This window comes from Aquarana catesbeiana, linkage group LG02 (genome assembly GCF_042186555.1).
Source record: "Aquarana catesbeiana isolate 2022-GZ linkage group LG02, ASM4218655v1, whole genome shotgun sequence".
In the NCBI taxonomy this organism is placed as follows: domain Eukaryota; kingdom Metazoa; phylum Chordata; class Amphibia; order Anura; family Ranidae; genus Aquarana; species Aquarana catesbeiana.
This window is the reverse complement of record NC_133325.1, coordinates 790586922-790613218: the sequence shown is the minus strand read 5'-3', so window position 1 is coordinate 790613218 and position 26297 is coordinate 790586922. Positions and strand designations below refer to the sequence as shown.

At 45.9% G+C, this 26297-nt stretch overlaps 1 protein-coding gene and 1 long non-coding RNA gene across 3 annotated transcripts in view; one reads left to right on the top strand and one right to left on the bottom strand.

The window, feature by feature from the left end:
* LOC141130138 (uncharacterized) overlaps nt 1-26297 on the bottom strand; it is an 875833-nt gene that overhangs the window by 701972 nt on the left and 147564 nt on the right. The window lies entirely within an intron of this gene.
* LOC141129432 (uncharacterized) overlaps nt 1-26297 on the top strand; it is a 350961-nt gene that overhangs the window by 271758 nt on the left and 52906 nt on the right. For both annotated transcript variants that reach the window (XM_073617465.1, XM_073617464.1), the window contains exon 2: nt 19898-20224. In XM_073617465.1, the coding sequence (XP_073473566.1) occupies nt 19898-20224 (327 nt within the window). The remainder of the gene's footprint in view (nt 1-19897; nt 20225-26297) is intronic.

Here is a 26297-nt window from a genome sequence, read left to right as displayed (position 1 = left end):
TGAACATTTCACCATTCATTCCTATGGGACCAATTTTCCACAAAAACTACGATATTTCGTGAACCATTCGTCGAAACGTCCCACAAAGTAATAGCACACCATTCGGGAACAATCCGCACGTTTCGGTATATTACTGTCTATGTAGTGTAAAAGCTGTGGGAGGAGTTAGGGTGGTAAATTTGGATATAATAATAATAATATATATATGAGATAACAGTAAGTGGTCTTGCTATGCAAGAACACTTAATTAAAACACCTTGCATTGTTTCTGAGGATGCAGAACTATATTTGCCCACAAGATGGCAGCATTCAGCACTTTATACAGTTACTCTTAGTTAGGGATGGGGCTGTCTGTTCGAGTCAAACATGAGTTCGACTTGAACATCGGCTGTTCACCCGTTCGCCGAATAGCGAACAATTTGGGGTGTTCGCGGCAAATTCGAAAGCCGCGGAACACCCTTTAAAAGTCTATGGGAGAAATGAAAAGAAATTAAACTTTTTTTTAAAAATGGCGTGGGGGTCCATGCCATTTTTTTTTTTTTTTACATTTTGGTTTGACGTTCCCCTTAATATTCATACCAGACCCAAAGAGCCTGGTAATGGACTGTGGGGGAATCCCATGCTGTATTTTTCAATTACTTTTTTGTGTATTGCCGGGACCGGCAATGCATTAATAGCCACGAGTAGTTTTAAATTACTTTTTCCTTTGAAATGTCATTTTGCTGTCAGACTGTTCTAAACACGGGAAACATGCGCCCCTTTACAGGCATACTATAGACACCCCCCAGGTATGAAATTTAAAGGGATATTACACTTTTATTGTTTGACTTTAAGCATTATTAAAATCACTGCTCCTGAAAAAACGGCCGTTTTTAAAACTTTTTTTTGCATTGATCCATGTCCCCTGGGGCAGGACCCAGGTCCCCAAACACTTTTTATGACAATAACTTGCATATAAGCCTTTAAAATTAGCACTTTTGATTATTCATGTTCATGTCCCATAGAGTTTAAAGGGGTTGTAAAGGTAATTAAAAAAATATAACAAACATGTTATACTTACCTTCACTGTGCAGCTCGTTTTGCACAGAGTGGCCCCGAACCTGCTCTTCTGGGGTCCCTCGGCGGCTGTTTCAGCTCCTCCCCGCAAGAACTAACCACCTTAATGTGAGCTCCCTCGCATGGTGGTTAGTTCTTGTGGGCGCGCTCCCATGATACAGCCGGCGGCTATAGCCGCTCACTGTATCACTCGGCTCCGCCCCCCGACGAGCCGCGCCATTGGGGCTGGGGGCGGCGGTATTGTCGGAAGTTTTTTCACCTTAATGCATAGAATGCATTAAGGTGAAAAAAATTTTACCTTTACAACCCCTTTAACAGTGTTCGAACAAATTTTTTGCCTGTTCGCATGTTCTGCTGCAAACTGAACCGGGGGGTGTTCGGCTCATCCCTACTCTTAGTACAAGTACTGAGCATTCTGGGAGATGTAGTCTGGAAGCAGGACTAGTTTGTAGACTATAACTTTTGTGCAAACCAATCAATATACGCTTATTAGGATTTTTTTAACCAAAAATATATAGAAGAATACATAGTGGCCTAAATTGTTGAAGAAATTTTATTTTTTACATTTTTTTTTATTTGGATATGTTTTATAACAGAAAGTAATAAACTTTGTTTCTTTTTTCAAAATTGTCTGTCTTTTTTTGTTTATAGTGCAAAAAATAAAAACCGCAGAGGCGATAAAATACCACCAAAACAAAGCTATATTTATGAGAATAAAAAGACATACATTTCATTTGGGTACAGTGTCGCACGGCCGCGCAATTGTCAGTTAAAGTAAAGTGGTGCCGTATCGCAAAATAAATGGCCTGGTCATGAAGGGGGTAAATCTTCCAGAGCTGAAGTGGTTAAAGCGGTGGAGACAGTTACGCCCTGTACACACGATCGGATTTTCCGATGGAAAAAGTGCGATCGGATTGTGTTGTCGGAAATTCCGACCATGTGTGGGCTCCATCGGGCTTTTTTCCGTCGGAATTTCTGACACACAAAGTTTGAGAGCAGGAGATAAAATTTTCCGACAACAAAATCCGATCGGTTAATTTCCGATCGTGTGTACACAAATCCGACGCACAAAGTGCCACGCATGCTCAGAATAAATTAAGAGACGAAAGCTATTGGCTACTGCCCCGTTTATAGTCCCGACGTACATGTTTTATGTCACCGCGTTCAGAATGATCGGATTTTCCGACAACTTTGTGTGACCGTGTGTATGCAAGACAAGTTTGAGCCAACATCCGTCAGAAAAAATCCTAGGATTTTGTTGTCGGAATGTCCGACCGTGTGTACGGGGCATAAGACTGCAGATCAATCACCTTGCTTTTATGACCCCGCCAACCACAAGTGTAAGTGAGGTCTTAGGGCTCATTCAAACAGATGGGTTGGGGAGGTAAAAGCAGGTGGTTGAGCTGCAGTTTTAGTGCCTCAACTGCCCACCTGAACAAGGAGATGTTGCCATTCCGGGCTGTACACATGGCATAATTAAAATAGCATGCACTACACACAGTAGAAGCACAATAGGTCAACATTTTCAGGGTTAAAACAGGTGGTAGTGACATATGGCCCCCTCACCACCTGTAAAACATCAGCAATGATAGCCACATGTGTGAACAAGCCCTTAGAGACCTTTCAGCCCCCCCTTCCTCCCTCAGAACCCCCCTAGAGCGCTTTAGTTCCATGCACCCCTTAGAGTCCTCCTCCCCTTCCCTCCTTCATCCCACTAAAATAGATGGCAATCAGTCCTCCCCAGGGATTGACACCAACAACATGGCAGCATATTTTCCTCCATAGTGATAACGTAAACTAGAACTGCACGATTAATTGTTAAAAAAATTGAGATTGCGGTTCTACACCTTGCGATCTTAACACAGCATTTTCTAGATTTAGTGCAGAGAGTTCTCTGCTCACAGCTGACAGCTGTCAACCCCCCCCCCACACCACAAAAAAACAGGCAGCCTGCCAAGTTTATCACAACATTGCTTGGAGATAAAGAGAAACATTTTGTTCTTTCAGATCAAAGGAATGAACTTTGGTCTGTAGATGAGGGCAGTTTAATCACTTAAAGGGGCTGTAAAGTCCCGTTTAAAAAACCAAAAACAAAAAAACAAACGTGTTATACTTACCTCCTCTGTGCAAGGGTTTTGCACTTAGTGGCCCTGATCCTCCTCTTCTGGGGTCCCTCCGTGGCACTTCTGGCTCCTCCCTGTATCGAGTTCCCCAACAGAGAAGCGCTTTCCCTTGGGGGCACTGGTGCGGGCGCGCTCCCGTGTCCTGCTGCTGCGTCCATTGACATGGACAGCAGTACTCGGCCCTGTTCCCGGCTCCCGTGTCATTGGAATATAATTGACAGCAACAGGAGCAAATGGCTGCTGCTGCTATCAATCTATCCAATGAGGACCCAAGACAGCGACTGGAGCTGCTGTGCTCATCCCCGTCGCTGAAACGATCGGGTTCAGGTAAGTAAAATGGGGGCTCTGGGGGACTGCTGCAGCACAGGAGGTTTTTCACCTTAACGCAGAGTGCAAACCTCGCGGGTTCACAACCCCTTTTTAAGACTAAACCCTTTTCTGACATTTGTTGCTTACAGGTTAAAATCAGTATTTTTTGCTATAAAATTACTTAGAACCCCCAAACATTATATATATATATATATATATATATATTTTTTTTTTTTTATCAGAGACTCTAGAGAATAAAATGGCGGTTGTTGCAATATTTTGTCACACTGTATTTGCGCAGCAGTCTTTCAAATATTTTTGGAAAAATACACTTTATTGAATAAAAGAAAATGAAACGGTAAAGTTATTCTAATTTTTTTTGTATAATGTGAAAGATGATGTTAGGCTGCGAGAGTGATTCTCATTTTAACCAGAATCGTGCAGCTCCACCGTCAACACAGGGGCATGTTTTCCTTCCAGTGACAACACCAATGCAGGAATGTTTTCCTTTCAGTAACTTCCCATCACAGGCACCAGGGCCAGTATAGAGGGGGGGCAGGAGGGGCCACTGCCCTGGGTGGAGTGTGGGAGGGGGAGCCAAAACACTGGAGCTCCACCCTTTGTCTCAGCCTCTGTGTTGCTGCTGAGAATGTGCCCATAACTCCGGCAGGCTTCCCTGTCCTTTGCCGGAAAGGACAGAAACTCTCTCTCCCGGGCACAGGTCCCTGACAGGCTGGGTGGTTGGATCGGGACAGTGAGAGTTCCCGTACAGGTAGGCAGAACAGGCAGACAGCAGTACACTGCAGCCATAGGCGTGCACAGCATATTACATTAGGGTGTGCACCCCAAAGCTCAAACACACATGTATGTTTATATATATTATATGCTCACACACACGCGCGCGCGTGCTTTTAGAAATAAATGTAAACAAACATTTTAAAATGTATTAAAACATGTTTTAGATAAATAAGCACTCATCAGTGTAAAAGAAGAAACAATTTTTTTAAATGTATTAAAACATTTAAAGCGGATGTAGCAATAACTCTCGGTGGAGCTGCTGGTTTAAAGCGGGCTGTTACCGTCACCTCTGTTACCTCAATTTCACCAGTACTGGGTCTAGGGTCCCATTGAGCTTAATACCAGACAGTGTAAGCACCGGACACTTGAGTATCTTTTCCAATGCTTTAATAAAGAGTAACTGAAGGAAGTAGCAGGAAAGAGGTAGAAAAAGAGTGGCAGGTAAGTTCAAATACCTTTTCTTAGTGTAGTATTAGAAATTGGAATCTTGTAGATGAATGTACTTTCCTTTTAGAGTTGAATCTTTGCCCGCCTGGATAGGTTTCTCTCACTAACCTAGCAGCCGTTACGCAGCACGAACAAAAGTCTCTGCCACAGACTTGAATGGAATAGAAACCCGTACGATCCTCTGCCACAGGATGTAATGGTTTATGATGGATAGCAAACACAGCACTAGAACCTTTAAGCCGATCCGGCAGTACTATGTGGTAGGTTAACTTTAGGATGCGTCCTCCAACTGAGTCACCAGGCCCCTCTCCAGACCAGCACTCTGCATGATCCTTCCATGACGGGTCCTCCCCTGGGATCTTCTCAGTTGTCCAGCTTCTTCCCGTAGGACAGACAGCCCAGGACCATTCCCTTGCCGCTGTGGTAGGCCCCAGACAGGCTTCTGGTACCACCCACACGCTGCAGCAACGTGGTCTTCCCGGTTAGAGGACTACGCGGTAGTACTCCTAACACATACCTGTCGGCCAGGAGGGCCAGCAGGTGGAACGAAAGACCCTAAAACATGGCGTCTGTCCCATAAATACCCTCTCCCAGAATGCAACTCGGAGGACCACCCCCACCGAGTTATCTCCGGGACAGAGGAGCACTCATACGCTTCAACGTGTTGCCTTTCCAACACCGACCCATGGTGACAACGACACCCACAGGCACAGTGTGAAACTACATGCAACACAGCCAAGCTGGAACAGAGGCTAAATCTGACTACGTATAAACAGACAACCCACTAAATTTACCTATAAGCTGTAGACTGAAAATCTACCAGCGCTACACGGAGTTCCACCCAAAAATGGAACTTCCGCTTTAAATCATGGTGACCCCCTGACATGCCACATTTGGCATGTCATTTTTTGGGGGGGGAGCAGATACCCTCTGTAACGACACCCAGAGTACGAAAGGGGTTAAAGTCGTTTAGGACATTCCCTTCCCGAACACCAAGGCAGCTACCGAACACTCCGATCAGCCAAACAAGAAATACGAATAACTCTCCCCCCAAACATGAGACAAAGCTCTATCTTGAGGGTCAACCAGGAATTAACTCATTTATTTTCACACATGGACACAACAGATAAAATAACTCAGAGAGTCTTTCCCCCCAACCTTGGAAAAGAGGGCAGGTTAAACGGTCCAATGACAATAGACACACAGGTCAGGTGTGAAGGGATATTTTAGCTTGCTGTCCACCATTTTAGCTATACACCCCTGTAAAAATGTGTATCCATTTTAGAATAATATGTATATGTGACGTCTATGAGAAGTTAAGTTTCAATTTCTTATAAATGATTTGATCTCCCCAAAATGATGTACGAAGTCCTTTCCTGTTGTTAGTTTCTATATGAGTTATTAATATTCTATTTTTGCTTGTTTTAAAACACCCTGTATGTCTGTATCTTTATCATATATTAATGAAAGGGTTGGACTTTTGTTGTGATGTCATTTTGGTTATATAAGTGGAAACACGGAAATAAATCGAGCAGATCATTCTGAGAACTGCATGTCTTGTATGTGTGTCATACCTTTCATCAGAATGGTCTCCAGATCTGAATGAGTTTGAAGGAACACTGTAGGCAGGATATCATACGAGGGTTCACTTGCTTTTAGAACATCCCTACACCCCATCAAGGTGTGTTCAAACTTCTCATCAGTACAGAGTCTTACAGTATCAGCAGGGGGCTGCTGGAGGAATCCCCCCTCCCTCCATAGAGATACACATCCTGTGTACCAGAGCAGACAGACACAATAGAACATTGGAATACAGCCCCACCCCAAGCGATCACAGCAAATAGTACACAACAGCATGAGACAACACACAATATATACACAACATTGAGAAGCAGTCACTGTCTATAATATGGCACATACGGGGTTCTCAGAGTTTTGTGTTTTGGGGGGACATGGACTTGAATCCAAAGTAATATTACTTCCAGGGTCCCCAGGGATACAGTTCACAACGAGCACCGTTCCCCCAAATGCCAGGGCCCATAATCGGTTGGCAAGAGGCTGGCATTCAGTCCCCTCCAAAAGCCTCTGTCCCGGCTAGGTCTGTCACACCCTCTTTTTTAGAGGCATCCAGCTCCCAATTCCTCCTGGGTCTCAGCGGCACCAAAAGGAAGTTCACCTCTCCCCCATCCCTCCTTGCAATCTTCTGGGACACGTCACAGGTCCCAGAAGATTGTCCAGCCATTCACAGCGCACAGCATGCCCACAGTAATAGGGCGTACACACGGTCGGACTTTGTTCGGACATTCCAACAACAAAATCCTAGGATTTTTTCTGACGGATGTTGGCTCAAACTTGTTTTGCGTACACACGGTCGCACAAAGTTGTCGGAATTTCAGATCGCCAACCACGCGGTCACGTACACCACGTACGACGAGACTAGAAAAGGCCAGTTCAGAACCAAGCTCTGCACCCTTTGGGCTCCTTTTGCTAATCTCGTGTTAGTAAAAGTTTGGTGAGAGACGATTCGCGCTTTTTCAGACTCGTGGCTTTCAGATCGTTTTCTGCCGTTCAGTTTGTGCTTGTGGGTTTGTATCTGCTCTTCAGTGCGTGCAAGCAAGTTCCACGTGACTTTAATTAGTCATTGTATTCTTGTTCGTTCGTTACTGTTTTTCAGGTCGCTCTTCACAGGCCTTGCTGTTCTTCAGTGCGTTCTGTTACTTCGTTCTGAGCAGCCGACCGTTTTCTAGCCATGTTGCGTATGCGTACTCCTCGTAGAGTTCGTGCTGTGCGGGGGCTTGGTGTTGGGGTCCTGACCTTGACACAAGTCCAGTCCATGGACAGGGTGGGGAGGAGTTCATGGACCAAGAATTGGTTACTTCAGCGTGACCAGTTCTCTCATATGCCTTTGCTCCGTGAGATCCGTGAGAATAATCCTGATGATTTCAGGAACTTTCTCAGGATGACGGACCCCGTGATTCACCGTCTGTTGGCTTCGCTGACCCCTTATATTAGCAGGCAGGATACCTGCATGAGGCAAGCCATCACTCCGGAGCAGAGGCTGGTCGCTACCCTGTGGTATTTGGCGACAGGAAGAAGCCTGCAGGACTTGAAGTTCTCGACAGGCATCTCCCCCCAGGCTCTGGGGATCATTATCCCAGAGACCTGTTCTGCCATCATCCAGGTCCTGCAGAAGGAGTGTATGAAGGTAAGATTTTTATCCTTTAATATCACATTTTATTGTATTGAATGTTTGCTAACATATTGTATTTCTTTCCTCATTCCCTAATTACCATGATTGTAATATGCTGTGAATGTCCCCTTTCTCCTCATGCATGCTGGATTTTTATGTAATTATTATTTTAGGTCCTTCATACATATTTGCCCTTCAATAACCTCCCCAGCATGGTTTCTCCTGGCCCTATATTCACCTCATGTAGTCACTTAACAATGTATTTTTTCTGCTCCATAGTAGTGCTTTACTCCAAACACCCCCTAAAATGTTTAGAAATGTTATTTTTGCTTTAAATTCAGGCAGAGTGCCAGAGGCTTTTTTTTTGGTGGTGTCATTTTTATTAACCCTCCCTCCCCCAACTGCTAAGTCAGCTGATCCCAATTCTCTATCCTCAATCATCTATCTGCTGACTTTGCCAAATCCAAACACACTATACCCATCTCTTTACTGATCAGATTTATGGATGAATTCCCCAAAGCATGTAGTGCAAGGGCCTGCCTGTATACTTTCAAATGGTACTGTTTGAAGTTTTTCTATCCTATTATTATCTTGATAGGTAATAGCAGAATGTCCAAATGTCCTCAAATGTGTACAGTGTGTATTTATATCTTTGTATTATGACACTTCTTACAGTAGGTGACCGCGAGATTGTGTCAATCTCGCCGCATTTCTCGGCGAGATTTGACACCTGCGAGCCCCGTCGCAGGAGCCAGCGCCGAGATGCTTCACTCATCGGGAAAGGAAAACAAAGTTTTCCTTCCGCGATGAGTGACAGGCAGTGCTGACAGCTGTCTGGTATGAATCCTGAGGTGGGAACACCGCGCCAAATTTTAAATGAAAAAACCGGCGTGGGTTCCCCCCCAGGGGCATACCAGGCCCTTAGGTCTGGCATGGATTGTAAGGGGAACCCCCTTAACCCCCTGCGGGGCCCCCCCACCCCAAAGCACCTTGTCCCCATGTTGATGAGGACAAGGGCCTCTTCCCGACAACCCTGGCTGTTGGTTGTCGGGGTCTGCGGGTGGGGGGCTTATCGGAATCCGGGAGCCCCCTTTAATAAGGGGGCCCCCAGATCCCGGCCCCCCACCCTGTGTGAACGAGTTTGGGGTACATGGTACCCCTACCCATTCACCTAGGGAAAAGTGTCAATATAAAAAAAAAACACAGTACACAGGTTTTGGGAGTAATTTATTAGTCAGCTCCAGGGTCTTCTTCCAACTTCGGGGGGTCTCTTTCCGCCTTCTCCCGGTGTTCGGCCTCTTCTCCGGGCCCCGCCGCTATCTTCTTCCAGCTCTATTGCCAGCGAGGGGCCCGGTCTCTGCTGCCGCTGTCTTGTCGCCGCTGTCTTGTCGCCGCTGTCTCGCCGCCGCTGTCTCTTCTTCTCTTCTTCCCCGATGTTGACACGACGCTCTCTCCGGCTCAAATGCTGTGTGCGAGCTGCGGAGCCATTTATATAGGCGGTGACCCCGCCCCCTTACGACGTCATGGTCCCAGCATGCGCCGAAGATAGCGGCGGGGCCCGGAGAAGAGGCCGAACACCGGGAGAAGAGGCCGAACACCGGGAGAAGGCGGAAAGAGACCCCCCGAAGTTGGAAGAAGACCCCGGAGCTGACTAATAAATTACTCCCAAAACCTGTGTACTGTGTTTTTTTTTTATATTGACACTTTTCCCTAGGTGAATGGGTAGGGGTACCATGTACCCCAAACTCGTTCACACAGGGTGGGGGGCCGGGATCTGGGGGCCCCCTTATTAAAGGGGGCTCCCGGATTCCGATAAGCCCCCTGCCCGCAGACCCCGACAACCAACGGCCAGGGTTGTCGGGAAGAGGCCCTTGTCCTCATCAACATGGGGACAAGGTGCTTTGGGGTGGGGGGGCCCCGCAGGGCGCCCCCCTCCCCCAAGGCACCCACCCCCCCATGTTGAGGGCATGCGGCCTGGTACGGCTCAGGAGGGGGGGGGGCGCTCGCTCGTCCCCACCCCCTTTCCTGGCCGGCCGGGCTGCGTGCTCGGATAAGGGTCTGGTATGGATTTTGGGGGGACCCCCACGCCAATTTTTTGGCGTAGGGGGTTCCCCTTACAATCCATGCCAGACCTAAGGGCCTGGTATGCCCCTGGGGGGAACCCACGCCGGTTTTTTCATTTAAAATTTGGCACATTGTTCCCGCCTCAGGATTCATACCAGACAGCTGTCAGCACTGCCTGTCATTCATCGCGGAAGGAAAACAAAGTTTTCCTTTCCCGATGAGTGAGCCAGCGCGACATGCACAGTACCCTGTCGCCGAGAACCAGCGCGATGCTATCGCGTCGGAAACACAATCTTGCGGTCAGGTACTGTACCTGTCCAGTGGTCTGCCAATAGTGTAACTAAGGAGGGGCTGTAATACCCTGTATTTAGGCATTCATCCCTCAATGAAGTGAAGAGGGTTACCTGTCCAAGATTTCCACACACCCCCTATAATGTTAGAAATGGCCCATGAGAGGGGGGGAGGGGGAATATGATAGGTGTACCTTATACTTTGGCGTTGTAAAATTCCCCTTAATAAATGCTATGTGGAGGTTGCCCCATAATGTTTGTGTCTAATCTGCTTGCCATGTTTCAGAGAAAAAATAGTAATGTTTCTTGTTTTTTCCTCAACAGTTTCCTTCCACGCCACAGGAATGGCAGACTGTGGCCTATCACTTTGCCGAGCGGTGGGACTTTCCTAACTGCGGAGGGGCAATTGATGGGAAACACGTCCACATCATCCCACCACCCAACTCGGGGTCATACTATTTCAACTATAATGGGTTCAATAGTATAGTGATGTTGGCGGTGGTGTCGGCTAATTACGACTTCCTGTATGTGGACGTGGGGAAGAATGGCCGGATGTCCGATGGTGGAGTCATCGCCCAGACGGAGTTTTACAGGCGTCTCCAGAATGGCAGCTTGGACTTGCCAGCTCCAGAGGACAATGTTGAAGGACTCCCATTTGTGTTCGTTGCTGATGAAGAGTTTGCGCTGGGGGACCACCTGATGCGGCCATTCCCAATGAGGACCCTCACCCCGGAACAGAGGGTTTTTAATTACCAGCTGGCCAGAGCCCGAAGAGTGGTGGAGAACACATTTGGAATCCTGGCCAGCCGGTTCCGCCTATTTCTGACACCCATCCATATGGCGGAGTATAAACTGAACCATATTATACTTGCGTGCTGTGTTCTCCATAACTTTTTAAGGAAACATTCGGCCAACTATGCTGGCTCAGTTGGGCCTGAGGCCGGAATGATACATCAAACCACACTGACGGCGCTTGAAAGCGGCCATCCTGGCTTGCCCTCCCTGAGTGCCTGTGATGTCCGGTTACGATACCAGGAGTTCTTTGCGGGTAGGGGGGCTATCAATATGCCAGCAAATCTGTGAAGCCTTTTTATAATAAAACAAAAAAAGAAATTATTTGTGGACATTTATTGCTTGTGTTTGTTTTAGCTGACCCTGACAGAAATGTGTTGAGTCCAGAAAATGTCGTGATTGGGTAACCTTATACAAAGCACTGTTGGCTGTTATTTAATAAAATGCAAAAACACATTTCACTACAAGTGCAGTTGCAACTGCACTGAAACTGCACTTGTAGTGCCAAGAGGATTTGCCCTTAGGAAATAACCCCCATTTTCTCAGAAAACAACAATTACATCACCCCAAAAGTGTTGTAGCGTTGAGACAATAATCCACACATTCTTGATTAACAATCTTTTTAATACCTGCACAATCACATGTGCATTTACCAAAGGTTTTTCAAACAAACCAACATGTTTGTTGTATACCAATTTTTGGGGTGGCATTATCAAAACTCAAAATGTCCATTTTAGATAAAACAGGCCTGTGTAAAACCAACAAGAAAAGACACAAATCTTGAACTTACAAATGTCACATTTGGTCAAATTTGAAGGCAATATCAGACATGAGTATTTAGGAACTGTATTTGATATTGCGTTCAGATGGGGTGAAATCACCCCAGGAAAAGCCAAATTTGGAAGATGCACACCAATTTAACAATGTCAACATGTGCGACCTGCCATCACGGGGGGATCAAGGGATGTGTTTTGGGGGAGCAAGCCCTTCCTCACCGCTACTTTATTATTGAGGAAGGGGTTGCACCCCCAAAACGCGTCCATTGATCTCCCGTGATGGCAGATAGCACATGATGGCACACTGTGTGCATCCTCCAAATTTGGCTTTGGGAAAAATCACAAAAACATTTAGCACATTGTAGCACACAAAAGAAGAAAGTGATTTGGAGGGGCTTTAAACTCGCCCCAAAACATCAATGATGTTTTTATTTTTTGGAATAACATCATTGATGTTTTGCTTGATGATTTCCAATTGTAAATTACACCCCATGATCTCCCCGATCAGGATCTGGGCACTTTTGGATGTGAAAGGATCTGGATCCACACCCTCATGATCACCTAAAAAGAGAGGAACCCCAAAATAAATTAGGTTTCAAAAAAATGCCGCCATCCATCTCTTATCTGAGCCTGTCGTCGCAGACACTCACCTGTTGTGGTGACTAGTTCCACCACGTCTTCTTCCTCCTCCTGCTCAGATTGTGTTGGGGGGATTTCCCCTTCTTCCAGAGGGGGGGGCTCTGGTCTCCTCAGATGAGGGGTGTCCTCCGAGTCTTTTCTCCCCTATGTAAAACAAAAATGGTATACTTAGCACACAGATATTTGATGGCAGAACTATAAAGATGAAACATTGCTTGGAAGTGGGGTACAATTGTTAATTTTAGCAGAGTTCCAAGATGTAGCTTTTTTAGTGTCCTTTGTCAACCTGCAATACTTTACCTGTTTTGTACAAGCTTCACAGATGTAGCCCCCCCTATAGTATACACTGGAGCACCTGTGTGGCCCCCCTAATAAAAAGGGTGTTCTTGTGTCCCACACTAGTGCTCCAGTGTCCAGATGTGAAAACAGCTGCTGAGTGTCCTCTCCTTACACACAATCTAGTTTGCATTTCATTCTAGTAACAAAGCCATCTACACAACCCAATTCTTTGAAGACAAGTATAGGGCGTCAAAATGGTGGCCAAATGCATATGGGCTAAACAATGGTATTTTATAGTCGGAAAGAAAAATGTTTGATCCGAACGAATAATGTGCCCATGAACATGAAAGTTGCCATTTTAAACTGTACAACAGTTCCTAAAAGCACATGGAGCAGCACGAACGTAAAAAAACATAAAGAATAGGAACACAGCGCAACTACTTACTTTTTTGCAGCACTCTCTGGATCTTTCTGTACTGCTCATGTTCTCGTAATTTCAGGTCCGACCACCGGTTCCTGAGCTGATCTTTCGATCGTCATACCCCGAAATTCCTGTGAAGACTCCTGACCACTTTCGCCATAATCTTGGCCTTTATGACATTGGGGTTGTGGTAAGGTCCATACTTTTCATCATAGTCAGCCTTCTTCAGGATGTCGACCATCTCCAACATCTCCCCAAAGGACATATTTGAGTCCTTAAATCTCCTTCTGGATCGGGACGTGTCCGGATCCGGCCTCTCCTCCTCCTCCTCGTTGCTACAATTAGCACACACCTGCTGTGTATCCGCCATGTGCTCTTCCCCCACTGCGCCAAACGAAAAGGGGCGGGGAATAGACTAGAAAGAACGTCAGGGGCGGGCGGAGTTAGATGCATGCGTAGTGTGTATAAAGCGTAACACGCGTGCGTATTACGTACGATCTGTGAGCGGAGGAAGGAGCAATGGAGACGCCCATCGTAAGAACGAAGGTAAGATCTAAACTTGCGCCTATACTGCTTCGAAATGGAAGCCTATATTGTAACAAGATTAGGGGAGTTTGGCCTGACATTAGGGTTTGTCTTGTGTTGTGTCTTGCAGAGAAAATGGATGGGTTCAACGACCACAATTTCCTGCCCCTGTTCATTGACAAATACAGGGAGCTGCCCTGTCTGTGGCAGGTCAGACACCCCCACTATAATCACAAACAGAAGAGGCAGGCAGCGCTGGAGAAACTGCTGGAGTTGGTGAAGCCGGTGGTCCCCACAGCAACCATCCCCTATTTAAAAGCCAAAATTGGTGGCCTGAGGAGCACATATCTTAGGGAGCGCAAGAAGGTCACAGATTCCCAGAGGTCTGGAGCTGCAGCAGATGACGTTTATGTACCCAGGCTGTGGTACTATGAGAGAATGCGATTTCTGTCCGACCACACTGAAGTCAGGGAATCTCTCTCTACTCTTCCTTCCACGCTTCCTTCCACCCCAGCTGAGGCTTCCGAGGTCCAACCTGGGCCTTCCAGCCAGGAAGAAGTGGAGGAGCCCAGCTGGAGTCAGGTATAGCATTGTTCAACATTTTTCTGGTCAAAAAATAAATGATGTTTACTAGATGTTATTATTGATCACTATTTGCTGCTTGAAAGTGTTTTACATATCAATAGACAGTAGTGGGCACCCAAAATTGGGACAAGAATGAAAACTGCTGGGCTCCAAAGGATAGTCTGTTATATTTGTTAACATTCAATTTGCAGCAGTCAGGAGGTGAAAATTGTGTGTGATTGATGAAAAAAATACTAAAACTATGTCCCTTTTTCATACACAGGAGGACCTCAGCCAGGAGGAGGCTGTGGAATGTGGCAGCCAGGAGGAGGCGGGGATTAGTTGCAGCCAGGAGGAGGCGAGGCTAAGTGGCAGCCAGGAGAAGCCTGGGACAAGTCGCAGCCTGACTGAGTCTCAGGTTCCTCCCCTCCGCCTTCCATATAAATGAGCCAGGAAGGCCACTCCGAGTCCCGTGCAGGATTCAGCGTTCAGGCTGATCCAGGAGGCTTTGGCGTCCCTACGAGCCTTACCAACTCCTGAAGACGCCTTTGCCTGCATGGCTGCCACCAAATTGCAGGGCATGCAGGAGGGTCAACGCAGGCTCTGTGAGGACCTTTTTTATAAAGTGCTACGTAAGGGGGTGAGTGGGGAACTAACACCCCAGACCTACGTGGTTGAGTTGGACCATCCTCCTCCTCCTCCTCCTGCTGCCACAACTCCACTACCACAGCCACCGCGTGTAAGGAAGCGTGGAAAGAAGACCTGAGAGTGATTGCCCTGGGTTCAGTCTGGTCTGACAGAAGATGCAGTCTCTCGTATGACCACAGCCTGGGGACATAGATGTCATCTGCTGCTTTCCGGATCTCTGGGACTTCTGGACCAGACTGCCCTCCCTTAGATAAGGACTCCTCAGGCCACCAATTTTGCTTAAAAATAATTGATGTCTGCCCTGGGGGTCCAAGGCTTCGCCCACTTCTGCAGTTTGTCCAGCGTTGCCTCCCTCTTTGTTTATTTGTGAGCCCTTAATAAAACATTTTTGGGGAAATTCTACTCTCCTGTGTGTTTTCATCCAAAAAGGACAGTTTGTTGGTGACGATTCAGGTACATTTCTAACATAAAATGTGAAATTAACAAGGGACAACAACACCAAACAATCTCCTACAGATTAAATAGAACAACATATCAATGGTGTTGTGGGAACTTGTCACAAAAAACACACACAAACATTTTCGGGAGTACAAATCAAAATCCCAAAAAAAAAAAAAAAAACACTTCAAAAAAATACAAACACAAAAAAAATCTACATTAAAGCCAAAAAAATATAAAAAATAAACAAAAATATGTTGTCAGATGTGAGAAATCAAAATATATTGAGGGAATCCAGATAAATAGTAACGAAATAAGTTTGTGAAAAGTGTGTGTGAATATGAGCAGCAAAACTACTTAATTCTTGTCACATTATAAAGAAGAAGAGAGTGCGCTGTATTAAACCATTTTTAACATTGCAGCGTGATGAAAGTGCTGTATCCATTGCGAACGCTAAGTTTACCAGAACAAGCTGTTCCATCTTGGAATTTCTTCTGAGCATGTGTGGCACTTTGTGCGTCGGAACAGGCCACACACGGTCGGAATTGACGCCATCGGATTTTGTTGTCGGAAAATTTTATCTCCTGCTGTCCAACTTTGTGTGTTGGAAAATCTGATGGAAAATGTCCGATAGAGCCCACACACGGTCGGAATTTCCGACAACACGCTCCGATCGGACATTTTCCATCGGAAAATCCGATCGTGTGTACGGGGCATAAGAATGCTGGTGCCGTGGAGAGGAGGGGGGAGAGGAGCGGGGCTTCGTTCTCCCGCATCTCTGAACCGTGGGACAGATGAGTGTCTGATTGTTAAAAGTCAGCAGCTACACTTTTTGTAGCTGCTGACTTTTAATATTTTTTTTTCCGGCGGAACTCCGCATTAATTGTTCACACTAGCGGTTGAAGTGCAGTAAAACCCTGCAGTTGAGCTGTGCTTTTACTGCCCCTTAACCACTACCCTCTTTTAGCTGTAGAGGCAGCAGCTGGGCTTGTTCACATGTTGCGGCTGCAATTATTCCCCCTGTTGCTTTTTAGCAGGTATAGCACCCACTGACTGTGACCCATTCAAGTGAAAGGCAGCACTCTGCAAGCAGCCAGCAACTGTGTGCAGCATGGAGTTGAAGGGGGAGGTTGTGTGGAGCCGATACAACATCTTCTCACCAAATCTCAAATGCTCTCTGCATGCGTGGGAGTGATGTCACTGTGGCTCCAACCACTCATACAGCCGGAGCCCGCGAACCCGGAAGGAAGGCAAGGGGAGGAGGAAAGCCCCTGTTAGAGTGCTTCGTTCCAAGGCAAGCATTTCATAATAGTCAGGTGCAAAATTTGGATATTTGGAATAATGTGCTAGTATGCGATGTAATTGCCTTCCAAGGGAAAGGTGTGGGTTTTTTTTATTATTTTAACTGCCGCAGTTTACAGCCGCTTTAAAGAGGAAGTAGACCCTAATGGGTTTTACTTCCTTTTTTGCTCCCTGCAAAGCCTGCAAATTAAAAGCATAATGGGCTAATATGCATCGCATACTAGTCCATTATGCATAGCTACCAACTGTCCCTGATTTGGAGCAATGTCCCTCTGTCCCTCATTCCTCCTCATTTGTCCCTCATTTTGGTCTGATCCATATAGTCCATATATCCATATCTTTCAAAAAGTGTTTCCCAGTGCTAAACCTTTCATCCAAATTATAAATTGCTGCATTTGTAAATGATAAAAGCCAATATAAAGGAATAGTAGTGGTACAAAAAAGTCCCTCGTGGATTCAATTTTTCTTTGGTTAATTCTCCTTTTAAGGGGGTGTGACAGGGGACGTGTCCTATGCCTACATGTATTTGCTAGTAGGTGTCCCTCATTCCCATCTCAAAATGTTGGGAGGTATGCATTATGTGACACCTGCAAACGAATCCATCGCTGTCCCCTGTGCAGGCTGCGTCCATCTTTGCCCCTCTTCCTTCCGGGGGCCGCGGACTCTGGCTCTGTGACTCCCGAGCATGTGCGCGGGAGCCGTCAGTCTCGTCACCCGCTGGGGGAAGAAACGGCACGGTGGTCCGTTTCTTCACAGCGCATGCGCCGATTACATCATCGGCGCACTACAAGTGAAATATTTCCACTACCTGTAGGTATGCCTTATTCTAGGCTTACCTATAGGTAAAACTCACACAAAAGGGTTTACAACCACTTTAAGTTGGTACTTGTACACAGGTTTTTTTGTTCACTTTGCTAGCTGACAGGTTGTTGCATCTATACAAGGATCCCCCTTGCGGGGACCTCGTATTCTGACAGCGGGGACTCTCCACCATCAGAATACACCGATTAGTGCTGAAGACGATGCTGCAAGCTGCTGATTAAACAAGGTTTCAGGCTGGGTTCACACCTAATTGGATGAGGGTTTCCCTGCATCAGTTTTGCATGTCTATGTAGCCGGTTCACACATCTCCGCTGCGGCTCCGGTGCGAATTGTACAGGAGTCCTGTGTGTCTTTTGGTCTGTTTCAGGTCCAAATTCAGCCCAAAAATTTGGGCTGAAATCGGGCCTGAAGCAGTGAACGGGGACACACTGGACTCCTGCTGTGAGCCGCATGCTGCAATAGTGTGAACCCAGCCTCAAGCAGTCCTGTTTAACCACTTCAATACCAGGCACTTTCACCCCTTTCCTGCCCAGGACAATTTTTAATCTTTCAGCGCTGTCGCACTTTGAATGACGATTGCACGGTCATATAACACTGTACCCAAAATAAATTTGTATAATTTTGTTCCCGCAAATAGAGCTTTCTTTTGGTGGTATTTGATCATCTCTGGGGGGTTTATTTTCTGCTAAACAAAAAAACACTGAAAATTTTGAAAAAAAAAGTTTTTTTTTGTTTCTGTTACAAAACTTTGTAAATAAGTATGTTTCTCCTTCACTGATGGGCACTGATGGGCACTGATAAGGCGACACTGATGGGCACTGATAAGGCGGCACTGATGGGGCTGCACTGACGGGCACTGGTAAGGTGGCACTAATGGGCACTGATGAGGTGGCACCAATAAGGTGGCACTGATGAGGTGGCACTGATGGGGCACTAATATGAGGCACTGATGGGGCACTGATAGGTGGCACTGATATGCAGCACTGATGGGTACACATAGGTGGCACTGATGGGCACTGATAGGCGACATGGATGGGCACTGATAGGTGGCACTGATGTACACTAATGGATGGTACTGATGGGCATCACTGATTGGGAGGCATTATTGTTTGGCACTGATTGGCATCCATTGTGGGCACTGATTGGCATCCCTGGTGGTCATGGGTGGCATACCTGGTGGTGACTAGTGGTGGGCATCCCTGATGGTCCTGGTTGCATCCCTGGTGGTCCAGTGTGGGCATCCTCGGGGGGGGGGGGGGGGGGGGCTGCACCGATAATCAATCAGCACAGACCCCCCCTGTCAGTAGAGCAGCCGATCGGCCAGGTGCTCCAATGCACCAACTATGTACAGTTTGTAAAAATTGTAAAAGTCCACGAAACTGCAACAATTCCATGCCACTAATGGGGGAGCACTGAGGTTAATTATATAAGCACTTTGAGGACTTGTGAAGATTCAGCAAGTCTTATCCTAATAATGCCCCATACACACTATTAGATTTTCTGCAGATTTTTGACGTCAGGTTTACCAAAACCATGTAATGCAAGGGCCTGTCTGATTGCATACAAATTGAAACTCTAATGCCCTGTACACACAGTCAGACATTGATTGGACATTCCGACAACAAAATCCATGGATTTTTTCCGACGGATGTTGGCTCAAACTTGTCTTGCGTACACACGGTCGCACAAAGTTGACGGAAAATCCGATCGTTCTGAACGCGGTGATGTAAAACACGTGCGTCGGGACTATAAACGGGGCAGTAGCCAATAGCTTTCATCTCTTAATTTATTCTGAGCATGCGTGGCACTTTGTGCGTCGGATTTGTGTACACACGATCGGAATTTCCGACAACGGATTTTGTTGTCGGAAATCTTTATAGCAAGCTCTCAAACTTTGTGTGTCGGAAATTCCTATGGAAAATGTGTGATGGAGCCCACACACGGTCGGAATTTCTGACAACAAGGTTCTATCACACATTTTCCGTCGGAAAATCCTATCGTGTGTACGGGGCATTAAGGATTGAGCTCATACTATATGGTATTGGTAAATCTCAAGACAAAAATCTGCAGAAAATGTAATAGTGTGTATGGGGTCTAACTTTGACTTTAACTTGATTGCACTGAAGCACTGGATTTACTTTATTTGGACTTTTTTGAGAAATAATACTGTTCACTCACTAATGATTATTTTTTTTGCACTAATTATTATTAATTTTGCACATTTGTACTGGGAGTATGTTCCTTGCTGCCTGCTTTTCTAAATTTTAGTTGCTCACAAGATTTTATTTGAACTTGTTTTAATGCTGCTGCTATATTTTTTGCAACATTTTATTTTCTTGTTTCATTTGTTCAAATATTTAACATCGGGATTTTCAAACTTCTGCTGACATTTCTGATCTGTCTTCTCCTCCCAGGTCTCCTGTATATGATGATCATATCGGTGTCATCAGGAACGGTGTATGTACAGAGCGGATCAGACATCACTGACTGTAATATGAAATGTCCTAAGGATGATGTTACTCTGGAGCTGTACAGACAATGCAGAGGAATGGAGACGAGACTTCTAGAACGTCACTGTTATTATAATCACACTAAATCTCATGACTCCAGAATCGAACTGAACGCAGGCAGCGGCTGCTGGAAGCTGGAACAAGCTGAGAAGAGAGACGCCGGTGTATATAAGATCTGGTGTTACGATATTCCAGAATATCTAATATCCTCTACAGAGATCCGTGTTCTGGGTAAGAGTCCATATACTACATCACACTTCTCTACACTGCATTGTACTCTATGGGGGAAGAAGAAGTGCACAGTTTAGAATTTACGGAATACCCTTAACTGGCTAACTTAACCACTTACAGACCGGAAGATTTTCCCTTTTAATGACCAGGCCATTTTTTGCGATTCGGCACTGCGTCACTTTAACTGACAATTGTGCGGTCGTGCAACGCTGTACCCAAATAAAATTGATGTCCTTTATTTCCCACAAATAGAGCTTTCTTTTGGTGGTATTTGATCACCTCTGCGGTTTTTATTGTTTGTGCTATAAACAAAAAAGTCCAATTTAAAAAAAAGAATATTTTTTACTATAATAACTATTTTTTGCTATAATAAATAGCATAATAATTGCTATAATTGCTATAATAAATATCCAAAAAAAAATTCCTCATCAGTTTAGGCCAATATGTATTCTTCTACATATTTTTGGTAAAATAAATCGCAATAGGCTTATATTGATTTGTTTGCGCAAAGGTTATAGCGTCTACAAAATAGAGGATCGATTTATGTTATTTTTTTTCTAAATATTTTTTTTTTTTTACTAGTAATGGCAGTGATCAGTGATTTTTAGTGGGACTGCAACATTGCGGCGGACAGATCAGACACTTTTGACACTTTTTTTTGGGACCATTGACTTTTACACAGTGATCACTGCAAATAGCCACTGATTACTCTATAAATGTCATTGGCAGGGAAGGGGTTAACACTGGGGGGCGATCAAGGGGTTAAGTGTGTCCTAGGGAGGTGTTTCTAACTGTATGGGGACTGGGCTGCCTGGGAGAAGAGAGAGATCGCTGTTTCTGATCACTAAGAACAGCAGATCTCTCTCTCTACTCCCCTGTCAGAATGAGGATCTGTCTGTTTATATTGACAGATCCCCATTCTGGATCTCTTTCCCGTGATCGCGGGTGACCAAAGGACATCGTGGCTGCCGGCCACACGCATCGGGTCCTTCGCCGTGCATCGCGCACGCCTGCTGTAGCTCTTAAAGGATCTGATTAGGGATGGGCTTTATGTTCAAGTCGAACATGAGTTCGACTTGAACATTGGCTGTTCGCCTGTTTGCCGAATAGCGAACAATTTGGGGTGTTCGTTGCAAATTTGAAAGCCGCGGAACACCCTTTAAAAGTCTATGGAAGAAATCAAAAGTGCTAATTTTAAAGGTTAATATGCAAGTTATTGTCATAAAAAGTGTTTGGGGACCTGGGTCCCGCCCCGGGGGACATGGATCAATGCAAAAAAAAGTTTTAATAATGGCTGGGTGACCCCGCCCCCTCTCATGCAGGGGGACATCCCTATGGCTTTCCTGTAGCGTCAGAGGGGGGCAGACCGGGTGGCCCCGTTCCCCTCTGATGCTACAGGGGAAGCCATAGGGATGTCCCCTTGCTTCAGAGGGGGCGGGGTCACCCAGTGACGACACCATGTGGCCCAGCCCACAGTTTTAAAAGAGCTGTCACCTGCGAGGACGCGTCATATGGAGTGTGCATCCCATGGAGGCAGATCTTCTTTATTTTTTTTTTCGGTCTGTTGGCGGAGGTGAATGGACTACGTGGGACAGTTTTTTTTTAATAAAGGACTTCTCCCACGGTGTGTGTGGTTTTTTTTTTTTACCATGTTCACACTTTTTTTGTGAAATGGTACATTTGCAATGTACCCGTTACCATTTAAAACAGGGGGGCCCCTTGTTAAAGGGGCTTCCAGATTCCGATAAGCCCCCCACCTGCAGACCCCCACAACCACCGGGCAAGGGTTGTGGGGATGAGGCCCTTATCCCCATCAACATGGGGACAAGGTGCTTTGGGGGGCTACCCCAAAACACCCTCCCAATGTTGAGGGCATGTGGCCTGGTACGGTTCAGGAGGAAGGGGCGCTCTCTCGTCCCCCCCTCTTTTCCTGCGGCCTGCCAGGTTCTGTGTTCGGATAAGGATCTGATATGGATTTTTGGGGGGACCCCACGCCATTTTTATTTTAATTTTGGTGCGGGGTTCCCCTTAATATCCATACTAAACCTGAAGGGCCTAGTATGGAATTTGGGGGGACCCCCACGCGTTTTTTTTTTTTTTAAATTTTGGTTCGGGGTTCCCCTGTGGGGGAATCCCATGTCGTTTTTATCAATGAACTGTTATGTGTATAGCCGGACCGACAATTGATTGTAGCTGCGAGTAGTTTTTTGCTGTCAGACTGTTCTAAACATGGGAAACATGCGCCCCTTTACAGGCATACTATAGACACCCCCAGGTACGAAATTTAAAGGAATATTACACTTTTATTGTTTCACTTTAAGCATTATTAAAATCACTGCTCCCGAAAAAACTGCCGTTTTTAAAACTTTTTTTTGCATTGATACATGTCCCCTGGGGCAGGACCCAGGTCCCCAAACACTTTTTATGGCAATAACTTGCATATAAGCCTTTAAAATTAGCACTTTTGATTTTTCATGTTCGTGTCCCATAGACTTTAACGGTGTTCGCGTGTTCGAACAAATTTTTTGCCTGTTCGTATGTACTGGTGCGAACCGAACAGGGGGGTGTTCGGCTCATCCCTAGTGCTGACATACACCTACAGCGATTTGTGGGAACAAGCCGACCTGCTGCAGTATAATGATGGTGGCTGGTCGGCAAATGGTTAAAGTATAACTATAGGCAAAACTTTTTAAAATATTTTTGGATAGAGTAAGTATAACCCCTGACAGGTTATTTTCTACCCTCTGTGTCCCATTGTGGATATTTCCCTTCACTTCCTGCCCCCTTAGCCAAACAGGAAGTCAGAGGAAATCCCTGAAAATTAACCATTTCAATACCGGTCACTTTCACCCCCTTCCTGACCAGGCCAATTTTACTCAATTGCGCGGTCACTGATAGGCTGCACTGATGATGAAGCACCAATATGCAGCACTGATGGGCACTGATGAGCGGCACTGATGGGCACTCATAGGTGGCATTGATGAGGCCGCACTGATGGGCACTGATAGGCAGCACTGATGGGCAATGATGGACAGCACTGATGGACACTGATAGATGATACTGATAGGCAGCACTGATGAGGAGGCATTGACTGGCACCCTTGATGGGCACTGATTGGCATCCCTGGTGGGCTCTAGTGGGCATCCTTAATAGGTCTTCACTGATCATCAATGCGCCGATTATCAGCGCAGCCCCCCCCTGTCAGGAGAGCCGCTGATCGTCTCTCCTCCACTTACGCCTTGTCAGCGCGAATAGAGGAAGCCGATAAGAGGCACTTCGTGTTTAAGATGTGACCAGCTGTGATTGGACACAGCTGATCACATGGTACAGAGCCTACATCTTGGGCTCCTTACCGGGATTGGAGATGCGGTGTGTCAGAGCTAAACACCGTACTACCAATCGCTGTGCTGCACACCAGCAGCTTATCCTGCAGGACGTCAAATGTATTAGTGTCACTGGTTCCCGCAAAGTGTCAAAAGTGTCAGTTAGTGTCCAAACTGTCCACCTCAATGTCGCAGTCCCGCTATAAGTTGCTGATTGCCACCATTACTAGTAAAAATAAATAAAAATTCTATAAAAATATCCCATAGTTTGTAGACGCGATAACTTTTGAGCAAACCAATCAATATACGCTTATTGTTTTTTTGTTTTGTTTTTTACCAAAAATATGTAGCAGAATACATTTTGGCCTAAATTGTTGAAGAAATTTGATTTTTTTTACATTTTGGTATTGGATATATTTTATAGCAGGAAGTAAAAAATTATTATTATTTTTTTTCAAAAGTTTTTTTTTGTTTATAGTGCAAAAAATAAAGACCGCAGAAGTGATCAAACGCCACCAAAAGAAAGCTCTATTTGTGTGAAAAAAGATATGAATTTTATTTGTGTACAGCGTCGCACGATCGTGCAATTGTCAGTTAAAGTAACGCAGTGCCGTATCACAAAAAATGGCCTGGTCATGAAGGGGGGTAATCCTTCTGGAGCTGAAGTGGTTAAGAGGGGAGGCAGGGGGTGTGTCCTATGTTTGCTAATAGGTGTCCCTCATTCCCAATCTCAAAAAGTTGGGGGGGTATGCATCTCTGCAATACATGTACAAATCATTGTGTTTTATCCATTTAAATACCCGACATATAAAGAAAAATACCTGTTAATCTGCTAGAAATGCACTCAGCCATTAAAGCTGAAGTTTGGTGGGCATGGCCAAGGTGGTGGACTGAGTGGATGGGAATTTAGGGGCTCTACTGGCAAGTTATCCTACTTCTATCCTCTATTGGTGCCATCGACTCATTTCTAGGTAGTGGACCCCACTATTCCCATGGGATGCCTAAAGGTGGAAAGAGGCTTTGATTCCCCCCCAGCGTACTGAAGAATTGGCCAGAGGTGAGTGCAAGACTGACCTGCAGAAGACTCACTGGTGACCATAGCTACTTGCCTGGTGGCCCTGACATGTAAGATTGAATGCAGGGTTGGTGCAAGGATTTTTGTCTACAAAGGCAAAGTTGTATTTTGCCACCCCCCCCCCACACACACTATACTCCAGCCACACCTGCCATTGTGACATGAGAGAGGTATCTGGGCAGTGTGACAGGGAGGGGGCAGTGTGACAGGAGAGGGGTATTTGGCCAGTGTGACAGTAGGGAACAGTGTCATGGGGGGAGCAGCATCACAGGAGAGGGGTATCTGGGTAGTGTGACGGGGAGGGTGGCAGCATGACAGGTGGGGGGAAGTGTCACAGAAGAGGGGTATTTGGCCAGTGTGACAGGAGGACAGTGTGACAGGAAAGGGGTATTGGGCCAGTGTGACAGGGAGGGGGACAGTGTGACAGGTGGGGGGCAGTGTCACAGGAGAGGGGTATTTGGCGAGTGTGACATGCGGGGGCAGTGTGACAGGTGGGGGGGCAGTGTCACCGGAAAGGGGTATTTGGGCAGTGTGACAGTTTGACAGGTGGGGGGCAGTGTGACAGGAGGGGGGTATTTGGCAAGTGCAACAGTAGGAGGCAGTGTGACAGGAGGGGGACAGTGAGACAGGAGAGAGGGCAGTGTGACAGGTGGACAGTGTGACAGAAGGGGGGAAATGGGACAGGTGGGGAGCAGTGGGACAGCAGGGGGGCAGCGGGACAGGAAGAGGGCAGTGTGACATGAGAGGGGCAATGTCACTCTGATCTTGGGAATGACCAATCCTCCTAGATTTTACCGGTCCTGCAGCGGCTCTTACGGATGGTGTCAGTGTAGAGGATTTGGTGCCAGGAGGAGTAGCTGTGTCCCAGGGCAGGCAACAGAAGATCTCCACCAGGATCTCTGGTGGCTGCTGCAGCAAAGGGTGGGGGGGGGTCCTCTCCTTCTTCCTCCTCAACAGGGCCCTTCGCCAGCATAATTCTAATTCAAACCAACGACGTAAAGCGTAGGGCAGAGCTCTTTAGTGGCATTAAGTCACAGCCTCGATCTATCCGAGCACCTGAGCTGTCAGCCCCCAAAAGCAATTGGGTTTTTTTTTTCTCATATGTTTTATCTGTGCGAATTTGAGAGTAATCTTCATTGGAACCACAGTCCTTTATGGATAGCTGATCCCAACTTCTCTTTTTTTTTTTTTTTCATAATTTTTATTGATTTCTGGATAATTTGTACAAACAAGAGGTTATCATACAGCATGTGTCAAATAACGCTTATATTGGAAAAATGGTAAATATAGTATGTGCGGTTCATCTGTACTCTTAACGTATTAGTAATTGTTAAGCATGGATGAAAAGTTGGACCATTTACAGTTTAACATTTTAACAATTCTAAATTCCTTGTAAAAAACCCATTCTTTTAAAGGGGAAAAGGCGCATATGACCATTTTAAGGTCCATAGTGGAAAGTCAGCGTACATCTGCAACTTGTTGGTGGTGGAATTTCCCCTCTTTGCACCGTGGGATTCACCAAACATTGAACGATTTTTTTAAAAGTTTTTTTTTTTTTTTTTTTTTAGTTTTATCACAGATGGTACTAATTTATTTTTTTAACTCCTGGGTGGACAGAAGGTCACCATTAGGGATGAGCCAAACACCCCCCTGTTCGGTTCGCACCAGAACATGC